The following is a 19,834-nucleotide window of genomic DNA, read 5'->3' on the forward strand; positions in this document are numbered from 1 at the left end:
TGGACCACTCCTCTTCAATGGCTGTGCAAAGTTGCTGGATATTGGCGGGACCTGGAACACGCTTTCGTATACGCTGATCCACAGCATCCCAAACATTCTCAATGGGTGACATGTCCGGTGAGTATGCTGGCCATGCAAGAACTGGGATGTTTTCAGCTTCCAGGAATTGTATACAGATCCTTGCAACATGGGGCTAGGTAAATTACATGCTTCATAGTTCTTAATTCAATAGCTTTTTAACCATGTGGCATAGAAACCACAAACCACTTTCAAATTATTCAGAAAGGACACCCACATGTTGCACAGCCTTTTGTTTTTGCAAAAAAAACTCTTGCATTTTTTTATAAAACTTTTAAACATGGAAAATTCAATAGCCTTTTTGTTTAATGACTTTAATGACTCAAACCACTTTCAAATTGTGAAGGTGCGAGTATAACGAGTGCGTAAAAGAGAGGCAAAAAGGGAAGGTGGACAGCACTGGTGAGGTGTACCGCCGGAGAGGAAGGGGTGCCACGTGGAGCAGACGTTACATTATCCCCCCCCCCCAGGCGCAGCTCCTGGCGCTGCCACCTGAGGACCCCGAGGATGAGGTGCAAGCCGGTACGAACGGCGAGCATGGAACTCCGATGTCAGGGAGGGGTCGCAGATGTCCACCGCCCGGACCCAGCTGCGCTCCTCAGGGCCGTAACCCGCCCAGTCCACCAGGTACTGGACCTGGCCCTGCCGCAGCCGGGAGTCACACGATACGTCGGACCCCCAACCACCTCCACTGTGGGTGGAGGCGCCCCTGCAGGACTGAATCCCCCCAGCGGACCAGGAATCACCGACCCAAACAGAGAGACATAGAAAGTTGGTGAGAGGTTTGTGTATGGTGGAGTGAGCAGGAGTGTGTATGAGATGTCGTTTACCTTCCGGAGAACATGAAACAGCCTCACATAGCTTATGCCTGACGGAGAGGAAGATCCCTAATGGACAGCCATTCCTTGTCCACCTGGGTGGTACTCTGGGGCGTCCCTCCACTGCTTATCCTCCTGCACCTTATGACATCCTACAGCCTCTTGCAGGCAGACATGGGTGGCGGACCAGACCTCGTCTGACGTCCTGAACCACTCCTTCACAGCCTGGATGTCAATGGAACCCCCCACCCAGAGGCACAGCGGAGGCTGAAACCCGTGCACCACCTGGAAGGGGGTCAGACCTGTGGAGGAATGGCACAGGGAGTTTTGAGCATATTCCACCCAGGGGAGAAAGCAGGTCCACTCACCTGGATGGTCCATACAATAGGACTGGAGGAACCTTCCCAGCTCTTGCCTGGCCGTTAGCCTGCGGGTGATACCTGGATGTGAAGCTGACAACAACCCCCAACCTGGACATGAAAACCTTCCAGACATGAGAAGCAAACTGGGGGCCGCGGAATGTCACAATGTCCTCTTGAACATGTTATGGAAATTTCTTGAACTGATGTATTCTTACTGATTAAAGTATTGAGTCCCCATGTTTAGGTAAGAAAAGGAATGTGGCATTGGGGGATCTGTTATTGGTTTAAGGGGCATTACTGACTAGTATCAGCAGATTATAGGGTTACTCGTAAATCTGCCCATCTGTATAACCCATCAGAGAATCGGTTGTTTGTCCAGATGCTGTATGTCCTTTTCAGAGTTGAAAAGGTTTCCCATGTGGGCGAGGACTGCCTGCCCCTTGGGAGAAACCTAGGTAGTGATAGAACAAAGGGAATGTGTTTTATTGAGTTAGGACAGCTGTGCAGCATCTTACCACACCCCTTTTCCCCCTTTAAGTACTGATGATTGTACTGTATTTATTTTGAGATTCCTCAGAGGATTTTTCTATAAGCTTTTGACGCGTCTCTCTATTTGTAAATAAACTGCTAATTGTGCCAAGATAATTTTGCCTCTGTACTCACTCCTTTAAGAGTTCTTATCGATGGAATTACCATCACAAACACCACTTCAGGGACCCATAGAGCAGAGTGTAGACTGGGTAATGCAATGAATCTAACCATCTTTGAGAACCTGTCCACTGCCACGGCAATGGTGTCCCCTCTGCTGGCGGCAAGTCTCCGAGGGGACAGCATCATAAACTCCACCGCCAGGTGTGACCAAGGCTGCTGAGGCCCGGGGAGAGGATGGAGTTTCCGCGCTGGAGCTGTTACCAGTACCTCAGATTGTTCACACATGGTGCACGACACGACGTAGTGTCACAGTCCTCCCCATACCGGCCCACCAGTATTTTGCCCTGAGCACCTCCAGGGTCTGATTGATGCCCGGATGTCCTGTAGCTGGCGTGGTGTGCACCCACTCTCCGGGGCATGTAGGTGTTGTCCGGGGGCAGGTTGCTGGTGCTTGGTCCCGTCTCCCTGCCCGTTGAATGTCTCAGGAGACAGGACCCATGACACACGAGGGGGGTAGAATAGGTATGTCCTTTGGAAGCTCCACCCCCCCAGTCGTGCAGGCGGGAGAGCGCGTCAGCCCTGACGTTCTTCGTACCGGGGCGGTAAGTCAGGGTGAACTGGAAGTGTTTGTAAGAAAAGCGTCCATCGAGCCTGGCGGGGATTGAGGCGCCGCGCTGCCCTGTCATATTTGAGGTTCCGGTGGTCAGTCAGGACACTGAACAGCTCCCGGGCGCCCTTGATCCAGTGTTTCCACTCCTCCAGTGCCAACTTTACCGCCAGTAGCTCCCGGTCACCCATGCCGTAGTTCCTCTCCACAGCAGACCGTTTCTTAGAGTTGTAGGCACAGGGGTGGAGTCGAAGTGGATTCTCATGCTGCTGGGTGAGTACGGCCCCCACCCTGACCTCGGACGCAACTACCTCGACCATGAACCATGGGCTTTAGGGAGTCTGGGTGTTTCAGGAGAGGGGCTGTGACGAACCTGCCCCACAGGTCAAGGAAGGCCTTCTCCTCGTCTGGGGTCCAGCGGAGGCATTGAGGTTGGCCTTTCAACAGTGATGTGAGTGGCGCTGTGATGGTGCTGAAGCCCTTGATGAATCAGCTTTGAAAGTTGGCAAAGCTGATGAAGCTCTGTAGGTCCTTGATTGTTTTTGGGACTGGCCATGAACTCACTGCGTCCACCTCCATATTCACGCCTTTCGGAGCAATGTGGTATCCTAGGAAGGAGATGGTGTAGGTGTGGAAAGTGCATTTTTCCCCATTAGCAAACAGATGGTGCTGTTGCAAGCACTTTGAAACAGCATGGACGTGGGCCCTGTGTTCCAGGTATGTTTTGTTGTAGATCAGAATATCATCTATGTATCCTACTACATAGATGATACCTAATTGCTGCTTGCTGTACACTCTGCCTAGTTTGCCTGCTGCTGACGACCTGCCTGAGCAATCTCTCCGCCAGCCGTATACTGTATCTTCCCTGTGAGACCCGAGACTTAACACCGCCAGACCTGGTCTTTTTGCTGAGCTCTGCCTCTGTTACTGGAATATTTCTGTAGTTTGTCTAATGCCCGTATCGACGGCAGTTTCTGTTTGTTATTTCAAGAAGAGGATTTCTGTTAATCTGGACTGTTGCTCTTTCATTATTAAAGACATTGCATTATTGCATTTCGCTTTTGGGTCCTTTCTAACCTGTTATAGCAACACCCACATGTTGCACAGCATGGGTGTCCATTGTGTTTTTAAATTTTCAGATGTTTATAAAAGGAATTCAAAATGTTGTTGACCATGTGGGAGTCCTCTCTGAACCATTTGAAAGTGGTATGAGGTTTCTTAGTCATTCAACAAAAAAGCTGTTTAATTTGTACATTTACAAAAAATAAAATTTGAATATCCAATATCAAATACCAAACCAACTTTACCTTGGTAATTTAGTGCATTATTTCTATTTCTATGTGCCATATGGTACCTTATTAAACTTTGTCATTTCTTTCAGATGGAGAAAATATACCAAATCCTCGAGCAAAACCGACTGGAGAAGTACTACAATGGCTTTTGCAATGTTGGTGTCAAAGATGAGAGAGATTTCATTGATGGAATAAATGATGAAACTCTAGTTAACATGGGTAAGGACTGATTCAAAACTCACCATTTGAAGTGCATTGCTGCCAGTAAATGTCACATATGATACTTGTGTCATGTCCTGGCACAGCAGGCATATCTGGCCAGTGAGATCCATTGCTCTCTCCCTCATTTGGATCATGTATACCTGTTTTGTTGTTCATTGCCCTCACCTGTTTCCCTAATCACTGTCCCTTTTTAAGTTCCTAATTTTCCTAGTGTGGCTTGTCTGGCTTCATTTGGTTCACAGCCAATATGTCCCGTTGTTATGCCTCGTTTAGTTGTCTATTTTTGTTGTGTTTGTTTTGTTAAGTTCTAGTTGTTTTATTAAATGTCCTCTGTTCTTCCTGTGCATGTGTCTTGCCTCCTCAACATTACAACTTGTTTTGCCCAAGCATTCGGCACACCTCTACTACCTAGATAACTAAATTTGGCACGCTAACTGTAGCTTTGTAGGAATGGAAGGCAGAAATAGGAATAGCTAGGCTACTTTTTTGAGTATTAAAGCTATCTAACATTGCCATCTGTTGATTAGCTATTTACAGTAATAAAGTTATTTGAAGAAAACATTGTTATAGCACATACAGTAAGTTGTGTGCAACATTAATTTATATTTTATCATAGCTTAATATTCAAGATAAATACTTTTTTCACCAAAACAAAGTTTGAACAAGTAGACCAGCTATTTTTTTTTATATTATGCATCAGGTTTAAAGTTTCTATTTTGCTTTCATTTATTTAAACAGGCAAGTAATTCTAACTTTAAATAATAAAATAAATATTATTAATTAATCAATAAAGAACTTTTTGAACATATAAAAAGTAGTAAACAATTTAGCATGTGGATTGTTTATACATTGCCTTCAGAAAGTATTCAAACTTCACTTTCTCCATATTTTTTTGTGTTATAGACTTAATTTATAATTGAATAAAGTATTCTTTCTGCCATCAATCTAAACACAATTCCAAAGCGAGAAAAGGTATTGAAAATGAAAAACTGAAATATCTCATACTCAGACCCTTAAGTTTTCTTAATTTGCCTTTACACTCCTTATTGAACTCAGATGCATTTCATGTAATTTGATCATCCTTCAGATGTCTCTAAACATTTTTTGGGAGTCCACCAGTGGTAGCTTCTAATGACTGGACATCATTTAGGAAGGCACACACTTGTCTATATAAGGTCCAACACAGTGTGTCAGAACAAAAATACAAGAAGTCCAGTTCATAGATCTCAGGATGGTTATAAAATAAATTGCATTGACATTTCCTGGAAGTACTGTGAGTTCCATCATTATGAATTAAAAGAAGTTTGGAACCACAAACACTCATACTAGATCTGGCCGTTTGACGCAAAGTAACCAAGCAAGGAAGGCCTTAGTCAGGGAGGTAACCAAGAAGCCACCAGGGCCGGTTCCTGGCATAAGCGACATAAGCGGTCAGGGGGCCTCTGACTGCTAGGGAGCCCCCAACCAATAGAGGAGAGTGGGCCCCCAAAAGGCTAGAGCTGGCACTGATGGCCACCCTAACCTTAATGGTAAAGTGGCTTGACTGAAACTACTCCTAAGTAAAAGGAATAAAACATACCTCCTGGATGACACTTAGAGCATGAGTAAAACATGAAATCAAATCAAAATGGAACTATAAGGTCTAAATACCAATCACTTAATCTGGTGAAAACAATTTACCAGGCTAATACCAAGCCTAGAGTGAAGTATAGTGGTGGGAGAATCATGCTAAGGGAATGCTTCTCAGCCGCAGGGACTGTAAGACTGGTCAGAATTGAGAGATGGATAAAAAAAAAGCAAAATACAGAGAGTTCTTTGAAGATCCAGAGCATACAGGACCTCAAGCTGGGGAACAGATTATTTTTTCAGCACAACAATGTCATAAAACGTATAGCCAAATCAATGATATTTGTTTTTCATTTATGTGAAAACCTGCAAATCTAAGTTCATATACTCTCCCCAGAAAATCTTACAGATCTGGAAGGAAAGAATGGGAGAAACTACCCAGATCAAAGTGTGCAAACACAACAAAAAGTGCAGAGAGTGAAGGAGTCGAAATACTTTCTGAAGGCAATGTGTACAATATGATAAAAGGGTGTGATGTGCCATTCAGAAATGCCACACAATTCTCCAGACCTAATTCACTTTATTAATTCTTTTCAGGTTTTACTCAAGTAGAGAAGAATCGATTTAAAAAAATGAAAGAAGCCATCCAAAGATTCAGAGCACCACAGCAAGAGGTGTACAAAACATCAAGTAACATGCAAAAATCATTGAAGACTTTCGTCTTGCGGTACACCTACCCTCACTGTGCTGAGCCCAAAGAAATCAGAGGTAAGACATACAGTCATCTAAAAAAGATCACCCCTTTTTCCCACATATTTGGACATATGGATATAATATCTTCACTTCAACATTACTGATGGATAGGTAATCGAATTTAACAAATTGCACTGAAAGATTATACTTTTTAATCCATCAAAAATGAAAATAAATGCAATTTCAGTTCCACCCTTATCTTTACCATCTTATGGCTGAAATTAGAATCAAGCGCACCAAAACAAGTGCAGCTGATGAGAAAATTATTTGAGAGTTATTTGAGAGGGTCCTGCCTTCCATGAATATTAGACTTATTGGGTTGGGTCACATTTGACGTTGGCATTTATGTCACCCAGTTATGCCATGTTTTTCGAACACTCTATAAACAAGGACATATGGTTACAGATGCTTCAACACATTTATGTAGTCCTTATGAAAGCCTTATGATCCATTTATAAGCAAAACATAACTGAAAGTGGAACCTTTACATAATTATAGTTCAGTCAAATTCACCGAACGTTTTCAATAAAAAATTGAATGTATAATTAAAAATGTAAAAAAACGTGGTTTGGTTTAGCTTCCACCATATGGGTGTGTGGTAACACATCATGCCAAGATCAAAAGTCCTATCCCAGGCTCTCAGGAGGGAGATTATTTATGCCCATGTGTCTAGGAAGGGTTGCAAAGCCATTTCAAAGCAATTCTGTAGTAGATCATTCTATTGTCTGACAGATCATCTACAAATGGAGAGAGTACAAGACCACTGGCTATCTACACTGAACAAAATTATAAACGCAACACTTTTGTTTTTTCCCCCATTTATCAGGAGCTGAACTCAAAGATCTGACTTTATGTACACAAAAGGCCTATTTCTCTCAAATATTTTTCTCAAAGCACTTCTCCTTTGCCGAGATAATCCATCCACCTCACAGGTGTGGCATATCAATATGCTGATTAGACAGCATGATTATTGCACAGGTGTGCCTTAGGCTGGCCACAATAAAAGGCCACTCTAAAATGTGCAGTTTCCCTGTATTGGTGGGGTCCGGAGGCGTCCAAAAACCAGTCAGTATCTGGTGTGACCACCATTTGCCTCACGCAGTGCAACACATCTCCTTTGCATAGAGCTGATCAGGTTTTTGATTGTGGCCTGTGGAATGTTGGTCCACTCCTCTTCAATGGCTGTGCGAAGTTGCTGGATATTAGCGGGACCTGGAACACGCTGTCGTAAACGCCGATCCAGATCATCCCAAACATGCTCAATGGGTGACATGTCCAGTGAGTATGCTGGCCATGCAAGAACTGGGATGTTTTCAGCTTCCAGGAATTGAGTACAGATCCTTGTAACACGGGGCTGTGCATTATCATGCTGCAACATGAGGTGATGGTCATGGATGAACGACACAACAATGGGCCTCAGGATCTCGTCACGGTATCTCTGTGCATTCAAAATGCCATCAATAAAATGCACCTGTGTTCACTGTCCATAACACGCCTGCCCATACCATAACCCCACCGCCACCATGGGCCACTCGATCCACAACGTTGACATCAGCAAACCGCTCACCCACACGATGCCATACACGCTGTCTGCCATCTGCCCGGTACAGTGAAAACCGTGATTCATCCATGAAGAGTTGTGAGGCCGGTTGGATGTACCTCAAAACTTGCAACATCTGTGGCATTGTGCTGTGTGATGGAACTGCACATTTTAGAGTGGCCTTTTATTGTGGCCAGTCTATGGCACACCTGTGCAATAATCATGCTGTCTAATCAGCATCTTGTTATGCCACACCTGTGGGGTGGATGGATTATCTCTGCAAAGGAGAAGTGCTCACTAACACAGATGTTGACAGATTTGTGAACAATATTTGAGAGAAATAGGCCTTTTGTGTACATAAAGTCAGATCTTTGAGTTCAGCTCATGATAAATTGGGGAAAATACTACAGTGTTGCGTTTATAATTTTGTTCAGTGTACATAGGTCATCATACCCAATTCAGCCATAGTGCTGAGCAAAAATGGTAGTGGAAGTCTTTGAGAACCCCAGGGTAACATGAAGGGATCTACTGTACATGTCTGTCTTTCCACAATCAATGTCAATGTTCATGAGTTAACTGTCTAAAATGGACTGCATGAAATTGTCCTGCATGGGTGGTCAAGAAAGAAGAAACCTCTGCTCTCAAAAACGAATATTAATACATGACTGTGGTTTGTCAGACAACACCTGGGTAAAGACCAAAACTACTTGAACAATGTGCTCTGGAACAATGAGTCAAAGATGATGTTTGGCTGCGCAGGGACGTGAAGCAGGCCACTGTAATGCATATTCCTCCTAGTTGTTCCTAAACACCTACAGGAAATGGCTACATTAAGTTATTTAATCCAAAGGTGCTAACACCAGCCATGGATTTTTTTTAAGATGCGTTAACCATAGGTAATTTAGCAATTTCACATATTTTAGAAAAAAAGCCACTGACAACCCTATATAAATGTGTCAACTGGCTGTGAACGTCACGGCTAGCGGCAACAGTGTGTTCCACTGCCTTTCTCCTTTCAGGCGAAGTGAACCATATCATGGTAAGTTCTAACTGTTGGATAATTTCTAAAATGTTTATGACTTCTGAAATTGTACTTCTTACAAAACACTGGAAAACGTGAGTGGTTCATATAGTCAGATTTATGGGAGTTTAACGGACACAAAAATAAATGGTGTCGCTAGCACAAACACACAAGGAATTATGGGTAAAGGTAGTGTGATTCTGTCATGCATGCCTTGCCCGTGAATCAGCCGAGTTGTCAGTTTACACTAACCTCTAATCATAAACCCTCCTTTTCGGGGCCGGCTCATAAACAATTTGTGGAACCTAATCTTCAGGTTATACTGTTTATCAAGTTTGACTATCTGAGATGTTGTTCGGGACTATCAATCAGGCTTAGACACGCTAGATGAACTTGGTGTTTGAGCATTTATTAAACTTTTAATGCAGACATGGATCCTGCCCATAACACAGTGGAAGATCTGATGCTAAGGATTTGTTACCAAGAGGGCATTGGGAACTCTAAAGCTGTGTGCCTCTACACAGTAGAAGGGATGCCTTTAACCGATGATCCTTTCTTCAACACATGTAAGTAATAGATGTACAGTTTATAACTGATAGAGCTTCCATTAAATTGTGTAATTTTCCTTTTTGACACTGAAAACATTTCTGTCAGTTCAGATGAATGGTGCTTGTTAAAAAAAATCCATTTGGAATGGTAATAGCCTATTTTTAGAAAATAGCCATTTTTGGTAGCACTTTTTGGGTCGTTTTAAAAAAGATATCCCTGTACACATATATCATAAAAACGACAAAAATTTATAATTGAAAAGAGCAGTAGCCTATCTATTGTGTCTGTAGCATGAGGTACCTTGTTATAAACAAGCTCAGGACAGGATACAGGTCTATTGCAGGGCCTCACAATTTTTACAATATATTGTATAACTTGGCCCGGTATTGAACATGCAACCTGCCAATTGCCATCTACATAGGCCTGCATATTTTACAAAGCCTGTCTCCAGATATTTGTAACACAAAATACTGCAATTTCACTTTATATTTCACCATTGGAAATAAGTGGCAAATATCAATTTAACTGAGTGAAAGGAAACAGATCCCTTTTATTGACATACATTTTTTCTTTGATATTTCTTTAGGGTCATTGACAGACAGGCATATTGAAAATGGAAATGAGCTTTATGCAATTTTTACACCCAAGGAGAACTTAGTAGTCAACTTACAAGTCCCTAAAAGGCCACAGCAAGAGCTGCTAGACATTTCAGGAGAGGATATTGTTCAATGTCACATCATGCTCAAAGTAAGTATGTTTTTTATGTTTTCACATTGGTCTTATTATGTTGGTTTGACATGAAAGCACCAGGAGCTTAAAATTGTCGTATTAACAATAATTCTACAGGTAATATCTTTTCAATTTTGTGATTTAAAACAAGGTAATTTAATAATTTGCTTGATCTTACAAAATGAAAATGTTAAATAGTTAACATATTGTCTTTGGACGAAATGTAATGCTACATTCTATTTATTGTAAAATGTGGTGAAAACATTCAGTCGATGTGACCAAACTATAATTGTGTAAACGTTCCACTTTTGTTTTGCTTATAAATGCATCCTTCATAAGGATTACATAAATGTGTGAAAGTATCTATAACCGTATGTCCTCGTTTATTGAGGGTTCATAAACAGGGCATAACTGTGTGACATAAATGCCAATGTAAAATATGACATAACCCAATAAGTCAGCTATAACTTAAACCTGTACTGTACAGGGTGGCATGAGGAATGCATAAAGTCTTTAAAAATCATGTTCAGTTTGTGTTTCACATGGAATTTATAAATGTTCAATGCGATGCCAGGATAGATGTTTCCATTCCTGGGACCACCCATTCTAATGCATGAAAACATGATTTTAAGAGGTTTTGGAGAAGAAACAAAATTGGGTTGCAACAACGAATTGATCTAAATCGATGACTAATTTAATTTGAATGTAATTATATGATTATTTGGGTCAACGTGAGGCGGAGCAGAACAAATAAACATTAGAAGATGGAGGAGACTGCCTTGCTCGTTGAATTGTACAAAACATAATGGTCACAGTAGGACTAATAAATCCGGTGAGCTAGGGTGACTTCAGGTTGAGTGGGATATCAGGTTGAGTGGGACATTTAAGCTCATGGGTAGTGTACTCTGCCAATTTTGCAAGCCAATCAAAATATGTGCTGAATATGTGCTGGACATGAAATAGAGGTTTTGATGGGTGTGACATCATAGTGAGTATGCTGTTATTTTTCAAATAGCCTGACCTTAAACCTCATGTTAAGCATGCTGAACAGAGTGAAAACGTTCTAAAATGATAAGAATGCCATTCTGTCAGTCATCATGGAACAATATAACTTTTGGTCTTAAAATAAGCTCATAGTGGTAGTGTTTTAAATCACAATGAAAATGTATGTCGACTGTTTTCAAGATTTATACAAATCAGATTTTTAGCACTGTCTCACTTAACCTGACAGTACTAGATACAGCGGGACAGTGGTTTTCAGGTAAACTGTGAAACCCTGTTTGGCTAAAATACAGCACATTAAACATTTGATCATGCTCAATAAATTATGATTTTGACATGATTGTGTAGAACATACAAAATATAAATGTAGTGATAGGGAGCTCATAACACCTAAAATGACGGAAAAGATGGTGCCCACACAGCATGGAGAGGCAGAGAAAGGAAGGAGAGGGAAATGATAGAACAAACAAAGATAAGCACAGAAGCCTACAGCCAGGAAAGGAAGGATACTTAATCTATTGAGTGAGGATAGCATAAAAAGGCTTATAGAGGGCTATCAAGAGCAAGTGGGAAAAAGGCAGACTCCTAAGCTTAGATTTTTGGCGAGGGCATGGAACCTCCCAAAATCCACACTCTAAAGACGTGCTAAGGGACTGGTGAAAGACTCTCACCATGTCTCTGGTAGAGATACCTGGCTGTCACCAGAAGCTGAGAGGGAGTTGGCTAACCTAATCCGAAAGCTTGCACAGAGAGGCTTCCCAATGATCCTGCACATATGGGCTTCCCTATTATACTGTAAAAATGTTCAACTCTTAATTATAATGAAAATTAAATAATATACAACATATTAGATTTTAACATATTTGTGGTTTGTTTGAAATCCAATGAACTGGTATGTACTTATCTTTTAAAATGCTTATTCCAGCAAGCCTAGTTTAATGAGAAAATAGAGTTCCACTTTACCTACCAATGTGTCCCACTCAACCTGAACTTCCTAGAAAATAAGTGTGTCAGATGTTGTTTGAATGGATGTAGCATTCATTGAAAAATAAATAATCACTTTATGTCACCATAAATATTTAGCTAAGACCTTATTTAAATTAAATTAAGGTATTAAAAGTGTGAAGAAAAGTGGGTTGAAAAACTGATTACTTTTCAAATATATGTGATGTTTCATTTATTGTATCGGAAAAAGTCCATGCATCATTGTATGTGTCATCCTGCAGTGTAGTGTTTTATGGAGATCATGTCCAATTTTGTCTTTGCACCCAATAAGGAATTGGTGTGGTCATCTAAGAAATATTTTAGAGTAATATATTTAAGAAATAAGGTAAGAAGAGGAGAGGTGTTTAGGACCAACATACAATGGCAACTACATGGCTGTAGTCAATCTGACCAGACATCACGAGAATAATAAAAAAACGACCTTTCACTCTTGTATGAAACGCACCCCAGAGATTAGTGGTATATGGCCAAAATACAAAAGCTAAGGGCTCATTACAGTAAGCATTCATTACAGTGGGTGGTTCTGGGAATGAAACCCAGTAGCCTACCAATGTATTACAATGTTACAAATAAGTTTGGAAGCCGCACTTGAATATGATTTATTAACAATTTTGTAAACAATGCTTATTCTACCTTTAAAATACTGTTTTATTTCATATTTGACATCTCTGATACTGTAACATTTGACATTGATATTTATGTTAAGCCATGTTAATGAAATCTTTATACAACATGACAGTTATAAATGGTTTGAAACACATAAATATAGTATGTATGTAGACATTATGAAGGCACAATAAAGCATTTATAAGCACAAAGTAATTTAAAGAAGGACCATGTAAAATATATACAATAATCTACCTGAATAAATCAAACTCCATATTTGTTATTATAATATGCCATAAGCATAACATGTTTGACAAGGTCTAGACCTTACGTCACAGGCCCATACATTATAAGGATGTATTTTAAATGTCCATTAAGCAGTTATGACACTTAAAAATACTATTATTTAGCTGATCCTGACTATGTTTACCATATAAATAAATAGATTAAGCCAAATTGTATGCTCAGGTATGTACAGTGTTTACCGTAACATGATTAAATAGTACATATACTATAGACAATTAGGCTACAAAGCAAGTTTGAGACACATTTTGAATAGAATGTAAAATTAATCCTAACAAAACCAAGTACTTGATGAATAACTACTAGTAGAATCCCCACAAAAGTCCACGTTGTTTCCAATATTCTTTTCAGGCAACCCTTTTGTTACAGCTACCCTCCCACTGATCCCAATTTGACAACATTGTGTCTCTCGACATAAAACATTAAAGGACACTTCCAGTTTAGGACACAACTGACAAGTTAACTAAAACTGTCCTGAATGTGCTATGTGTAATATGAATCTTAGTTATTTAATACACCCTTGGTTAACAGGGGGACTATGAAGTCAAAATGGACTTGGAAAGTGACACAATTAAAGATTTGAGACAGAAGCTGTCTAATGAAAGTGGAATCCCAGAAAATGTTCTCCATTACAAGTAATGTATTAATTATTATATAATCATTGTTATGTCACATTATTATGTGTAAATCGGTCTGGATAAGAATTTCTGCTAAATTACTCAAATGCAAATGTATATAGCAATGCATTAAGTGAATAAACCAAAAATATTTTGTTTACCATAACAGTATTATTAGAAATATACTACACATAATATTACTATCAATGATAAGCCATCACTAAATCACTATCATTCCTTTTGCAGAAGTAACCCTGTTGGTGGCACCTTGAAAGCAGCTGGAATCAGTGCAGAATCACCTGTGCACTTTTATTTAACCTCTTTCCCTGAAGACAATCAAGATTACCATGAATCCGTAAATTTCTTCTATAATGACATCACTCCTTCAGTGCAACAAACTCAGAAGGGACTCAGTACTTTCTATTCTACACTTCATACCATTGTGAGACATTATTTACACTGCTATGATACTGTGAGGTTTCAATTACTTACTTATCCACTACAATAGTGTATTTTAAGAGATCCTTTTTTACATTTTGCTATTTTATTATTTTTCATCAGAAAATAAAGAAACTGGACAACAGGCCTTCTGTAGTGGGACAAAGATATCTAATTGTGCACATGACAGTCAGTGCTAGCTTGATTATGCACATCAAAAGTCAGTGGTAGAGTAAATATTCATTATTTAATAGAACAAAAGTTCTACAGTATGATTAATATTTCAATAATTTCAGAAATGTAGTTGTTCCTATTTTAAATAATAAATATTTAGGTTACCTCTCAATTCCATTATGTACACAATCAGATAGCTATGTCCAACTTCCGTTGGCTTGTTATTTTTGTATGCTCAAGTTTGCCAAAACAAACATTGATTAGCTACTAATGCATGTTTTTGGCATTCAAATAACTTGACCAGCACATGAGTAAGCTATTATTTATCTTAGCTCGAGTCAGTTGTTACTTCTTATATTTATTCAAATAAGATGTTTTTTTCCTTTTTAGAAATACAAGTATTCTGGAGATGGTTTCAAGAAAGTGATTGGATACATTCGGAAACTCAGTGGATGCAATCCTCTGGCCCAAAGTCTGTATCAGCAGATGTGCAAAAATATCATGGGAACTAAGACCCAGAAGGTGCTTAATTTGATGATACCAAAACATACAATGGATATAAAAAGTCTACACACCCCTGTTAAAATGCCAGGTTCTTGTGATGTAAAAGAATGAGACAAAGATAAATCATGTCAGAACTTTTTCCACCTTTAATGTGACCTATAAAGTGAACAATTCAATTGAAAAACAAACTGAAATCTATGAGGAAAAAATACAAAAAACTCACAATAACCTGGTTGCATAAGTGTGCACACCCTTAAACTAATACTTTGTTGAAGCACCTTCTGATTTTATTACAGCACTCAGTCTTTTTGGATAGGAGTCAATAAGCATGGCACAACTTGACGTGGCAATATTTGCCCCCTCTTCTCTGCAAAAGCGCTCCAAATCTGTCAGATTGCGACAACCACTCCTGTGCACAGCCTTCTTCAGATCACCCCACAGATGTTCAATTGGATTCAGGTCTGGGCTCTGGCTGGGCCATTCCAAAACGTTAATCTTCTTCTGGTGAAACCATGCTTTTGTGGATTTGGATGTGTGCTTTGGGTCGTTGTCGTGCTGAAAGGTGAACTTCCTCTTCATCCTCAGCTATCTAATGGACGCCTGAAGGTTCTGTGCCAAAATTGCCTGGTTTTTGGAACTGTTCATAATACCCTCCACCCTGACTAAGGCCCTGGTTCCAGCGGAAGAAAAACTGCCCCAAAGCATGATGCTGCCACCACCATGTTTCACTGTGGGTATGGTGGTCTTTGGGTCTTTGGGCAGTGTTGTTTTTGGGCCAAACATACTTTTTGGAATTGTGGCCAAAAAGTTCAACCTTGGTTTCATCAGACCAAAACACATTTTCCCATGTGCTTTTGGGGGACTTGTTTTTGCAAACTTCAGCTGGGCTTGGATGTTTTTCTTTGTAAGAAAAGGCTTCCGTCTTGCCACCCTACCCCATAGCATGTTCATATGAAGAATACGGGAGATTGTTGTTCCATGTAGCACACAGTCAGTACTTGCCAGAAATTGCTGCAGTTCCTTTAATGCCTCTTGGAAGCCTCCCTGACCAGTTTTCTTCTCGTCTTTTCATCATTTTTGGAGGGACGTACAGTTCTTGGTAATGTCTCTGTTGTGCCATATTTGCTCCACTTGATGATGACTTGTCTTTGCTGTGTTCCATGGTATGTAATGTTTTGGAAATTATTTTGTATCCTTCTCCTGACATATCTTTCAACAATGAGATCCCTCTGATGCTTTAGAAGCTCTCTGCGGACCATGGCTTTTGAAAAAAAATTGAGTTTTAATGTGATTGGTTAATTCTGAACACAGCCACATCCCCAGTTATAAGGTTTTATTGAAAGGTTTTTATTTTTCATTTTCCCCCTCGAAGATATCAGTTTGTTTTTCAATAGAATTGTTCACATTATAGGTCACATTAAAAGTGGAAAAAGTTCTGACATGATTTATCTTTGTCTCATACTTTTTACATCACAAAAACCTGGCATTTTAACAGGGGTGTGTAGACTATTTATATCCACTGTATATTCTACATTGCACTAATGTCTTTTGAATTAATTGAATGCATTGCTTTCAGATTGCCATTGTTGAAGGACTGTACACCCTATTCAGAGAGTTGTTGCCAAGCCTCACAAAACCAAGAGGTGGTAACATCATTGAAGACCTTGAGGTTTTTGAAAACGCACACATTTGCTGGGCTTACCTGTTATCTGAATCTGAGGTATGCCTGATTCTTTTAGTTTTGAATGAATTGGTTTTAACTACAGTTGTTTGTCTTGCCCCCAACACAGTATGACATCACATTCTTTAAAAAAATCTGTGTGTTGTGTTCACACTAGATACTTGTTTTAGCTTGCCTGAAAAAGGGGCAACATGGTTAATGTAAATCTGGGACACTCCATTTAGTATGATTTGTTTAAGCAATTAGACATTTTAGGGTGCGGCATATAACCAATACATTGCCTGTGTACCATGGCAAAGAGCTATTCTAAAGCACAATGCATTGCTGAGACACAGACACAGCACTTAGCCATGGTTTATCGTCAAAGTGCCACAAACCTCTGTGATATCATGCTATTATAAACGATCAGATAGAACAGTTTGAAATAAAACTGTGTCTGTTTCCAAGATGTTTTAGAGAACAACAAAAAATTGGCCAAAAAAGACTCTTAGTTATTGTTTGATTCATTATCAAAGGAGCTGTCTGAAACTAAGTTGGAATTTCCCACTGGACTGCTTCACAATTCGGCTGCATGCTTTCAGTATTTTCAAATTCTACATGAGTTCCCAAAGAACTTTGAAACAAAATAATTTTCATGCAATTGTAGCTTTTTCAGTGGTTTCTTGAGATGAAAATTGTGAAAACCTTTTAGACGATCAGTGTGAAACCCATTCTGTAGGGGCCATATTAAAACATTTAAAAACATTTGCAGGCCATCTTGTTAATAACAACAACAATAAATACATGCATTCTGCCACCTAAACTGGACCTTGATTTATAAAATATGAATGTTTATAGTGGTAGTACTACATCAAACACAAAACAATTAAAACCACAGAAAAATCATAAATAACACATCAAATACATTTACTACCTATTTGCTATTGACACCTTTTTTTGCAACCACCCGCACCGGATAACAAACTGAAGCAAAATGGAAAACTAAATCCTAAAAAAAGAAAGAATCATCCAGCTGGGAGTTTCCAGCTCTTCTTTTATCGAGGAACATTGACAGGAGTCTCACTCCTATAGCCTCACCATGAGATAGGGTGCAGGTCAGGCTGCAGGCTGTTAGCCATGCCTGCTAGCATAGTGGAGTCTGTCGAAAGCATAGCCAGAGTAGTTAGTAAAGCTTTACCTATTGCACCTGTGACTCGTTCCAGGCTGAGAAAAGTTAAACAAGGTAGTGCTAACAAAAACAACCTTATTAAGATAAAGCCTTCCTCCGCCTCGGTCACAAATAAAAATGACTATCACCTCGCATCTCAAAATGGGACTACTAAATGTTAGATCCCTTGCTCCAAAGGCAGTTGCCGTAAATGAATTAATATCTGACCATAAACTAGATGTTATTGGTTTATGTGAAACGTGGCTAAAGCTTAATTAATTCACTGCCTTAAATGAGGCCTCTCCTCCTGGTTATATAGTGATCATATCCCTCCTGCATCCCGAAAAGGAGGGGGTGTCGCTAATATTTATGACAGTAAATATAAATTTACTCTCAAACATCACTGATTTTCATTCTTTTGAAGTTTTACTAATGAAAGTTAATCAGGCCGATAAATCGTTTTACATAGCTATACCCCCCGGGCCATACATAATGTTCCTCATGAGTTTCCAGAATTCTTGTAACCTTGTAGTCATGGCAGAGTATTCTAATTTTTGGCGATTTTTGTATTCATATGGAAAAGTCCAATGATCCACAATGGGTTTTAACCAACATGTCTCAGGTCCAACACATTGCCACAATCACACCTTAGATTTAGTTCTGTCACGAGAAATAGATATTGTAGATCTAATAATTTCCCCCAAAATCCTGGATTATCGGATCACTGTCGTATTACATTCAGCTACCGTTAAAACAAGAAATCCACTTGCTCCGCAAACAATGAGTTTCAAAAGCCGTACTATAAATTCTCGGAATACAAATAAATTCCGTGATATTCTTACAAATTCGCTCATTAACGACAGAGTAAATAAATCTGTAAACGATCAAATCGAGGATCTAATCTCAACACTGCGAAATACATTAGACACAGTTGCACCACTAAAAACAAAAGAAATACGCAACAAGAAACTTGCTCCCTGGTACACAGACAATGCTAGAGCATTTAAGCAAGCCTCCAGGTAATTGGAGCGAAAGTGGCGCTCCACCAAGTTGGAAGTATTTAGACTAGTCTGGGTAGTAGGGGTGGAGCCGAACCCGAATACGGTATTCGGAAAGGCACAAATAACGTGGTTTTTACAAATACTTATTTCAAACAAATTCTTAAAAAAATATTTGTATTCGGGAACAAGAAAACCGTTATATCAAAAAGCTGCGTTTTCTCATGAGACCGCAGTACATGCCCGGATGAGTGAGTGAGTGACGTTCAGTCGGGGGAGGGGAAAAGAATAAAAGCGGTAACTGACACTGGCTGCTCCACACATCTCCATTCTCCACACAGTAACAGAGAGCACTCGGCTGAGCGAAAAAACTTAACGGAGTCACAATTTTGTTTAATAGATTTTTGTACCTTAACTGGGTACCAAAGGCAATTTATAACTTTCAGGAAGCGAAGTTTGATGGGATATTATTTCATTACGCTGCAATCGGGTGAACCCGTTTGCAGCTTAATGAAACGCAAAAAAACCCAAGGAATTTTTACGCCTATTTTGAATTTTACTCGAATACAAATACCTTTTCCCCCTTAACAAATACAAATATAGATACAAATACTGGCTGCTTTGCACACCCCTACTGGATAGACAGTACAATACCGAAAATCACTCACGTCTGCTCGATCAGCTTATTTCTCCAACCTGATTGAGGTGAACAAAAACAATCCAAAATGTCTCTTTTATACAGTTGCAAAGTTAACAAAAAAGCAAAGCTTAGCAAGTGAAGTGGGTCTTCACTTTAGTTGTAATGAATACATTAACTACTTTGATGAAAAGATCATCACCATTAGAAAACAAATAACTGACTCCTTAAATAGTTATGGTCCTCAAAATCTCAGTTGTCCTAAAAATGTCCTGAACCTCCCTGACCAGGTGTCAATGGGGACACTTGAATTTTCTGATACCGTATCGCTCGACACATTTACTAAATTTGTAATGAGTTCTAAACCCACAAACTCTCAGCTAGACCCGATTCGAACAAAATTACTTAAGGAGCTATTTCCTGTGCTAGGTCAGCCAATGCTGAACATAATAAATTGCTCCCTTTCCTCTGGATATGTACCAAACTCACTAAAAATAGCGGAAATTAAGCCTCTTCTAAAAAAATCTAATCTGG

At 39.7% G+C, this 19,834-nt stretch overlaps 2 protein-coding genes across 3 annotated transcripts in view; both read left to right on the plus strand.

Annotated features, from left to right (window-relative positions):
* LOC114828720 lies at nucleotides 1–16,582 on the plus strand. Its single transcript, XM_034287415.1, has 9 exons — nucleotides 1–117; nucleotides 3,898–4,027; nucleotides 6,194–6,364; nucleotides 9,339–9,476; nucleotides 10,046–10,206; nucleotides 13,636–13,739; nucleotides 13,968–14,163; nucleotides 14,724–14,855; nucleotides 16,577–16,582. Exons 2-9 carry the CDS (start codon nucleotides 3,898–3,900, stop codon nucleotides 16,580–16,582), a joined length of 1,038 nt encoding a protein of 345 aa, XP_034143306.1. The 5' UTR covers nucleotides 1–117.
* LOC105013985 overlaps nucleotides 16,418–19,834 on the plus strand; it is a 20,084-nt gene continuing 16,667 nt past the window's right edge. For both annotated transcript variants that reach the window (XM_034287824.1, XM_034287829.1), the window contains exon 1: nucleotides 16,418–16,557. The gene's annotated coding sequence lies outside the window, so the exon portion shown is untranslated. The remainder of the gene's footprint in view (nucleotides 16,558–19,834) is intronic.

This window comes from Esox lucius, chromosome 2, assembly GCF_011004845.1.
Source record: "Esox lucius isolate fEsoLuc1 chromosome 2, fEsoLuc1.pri, whole genome shotgun sequence".
In the NCBI taxonomy this organism is placed as follows: Eukaryota; Metazoa; Chordata; class Actinopteri; order Esociformes; family Esocidae; genus Esox; species Esox lucius.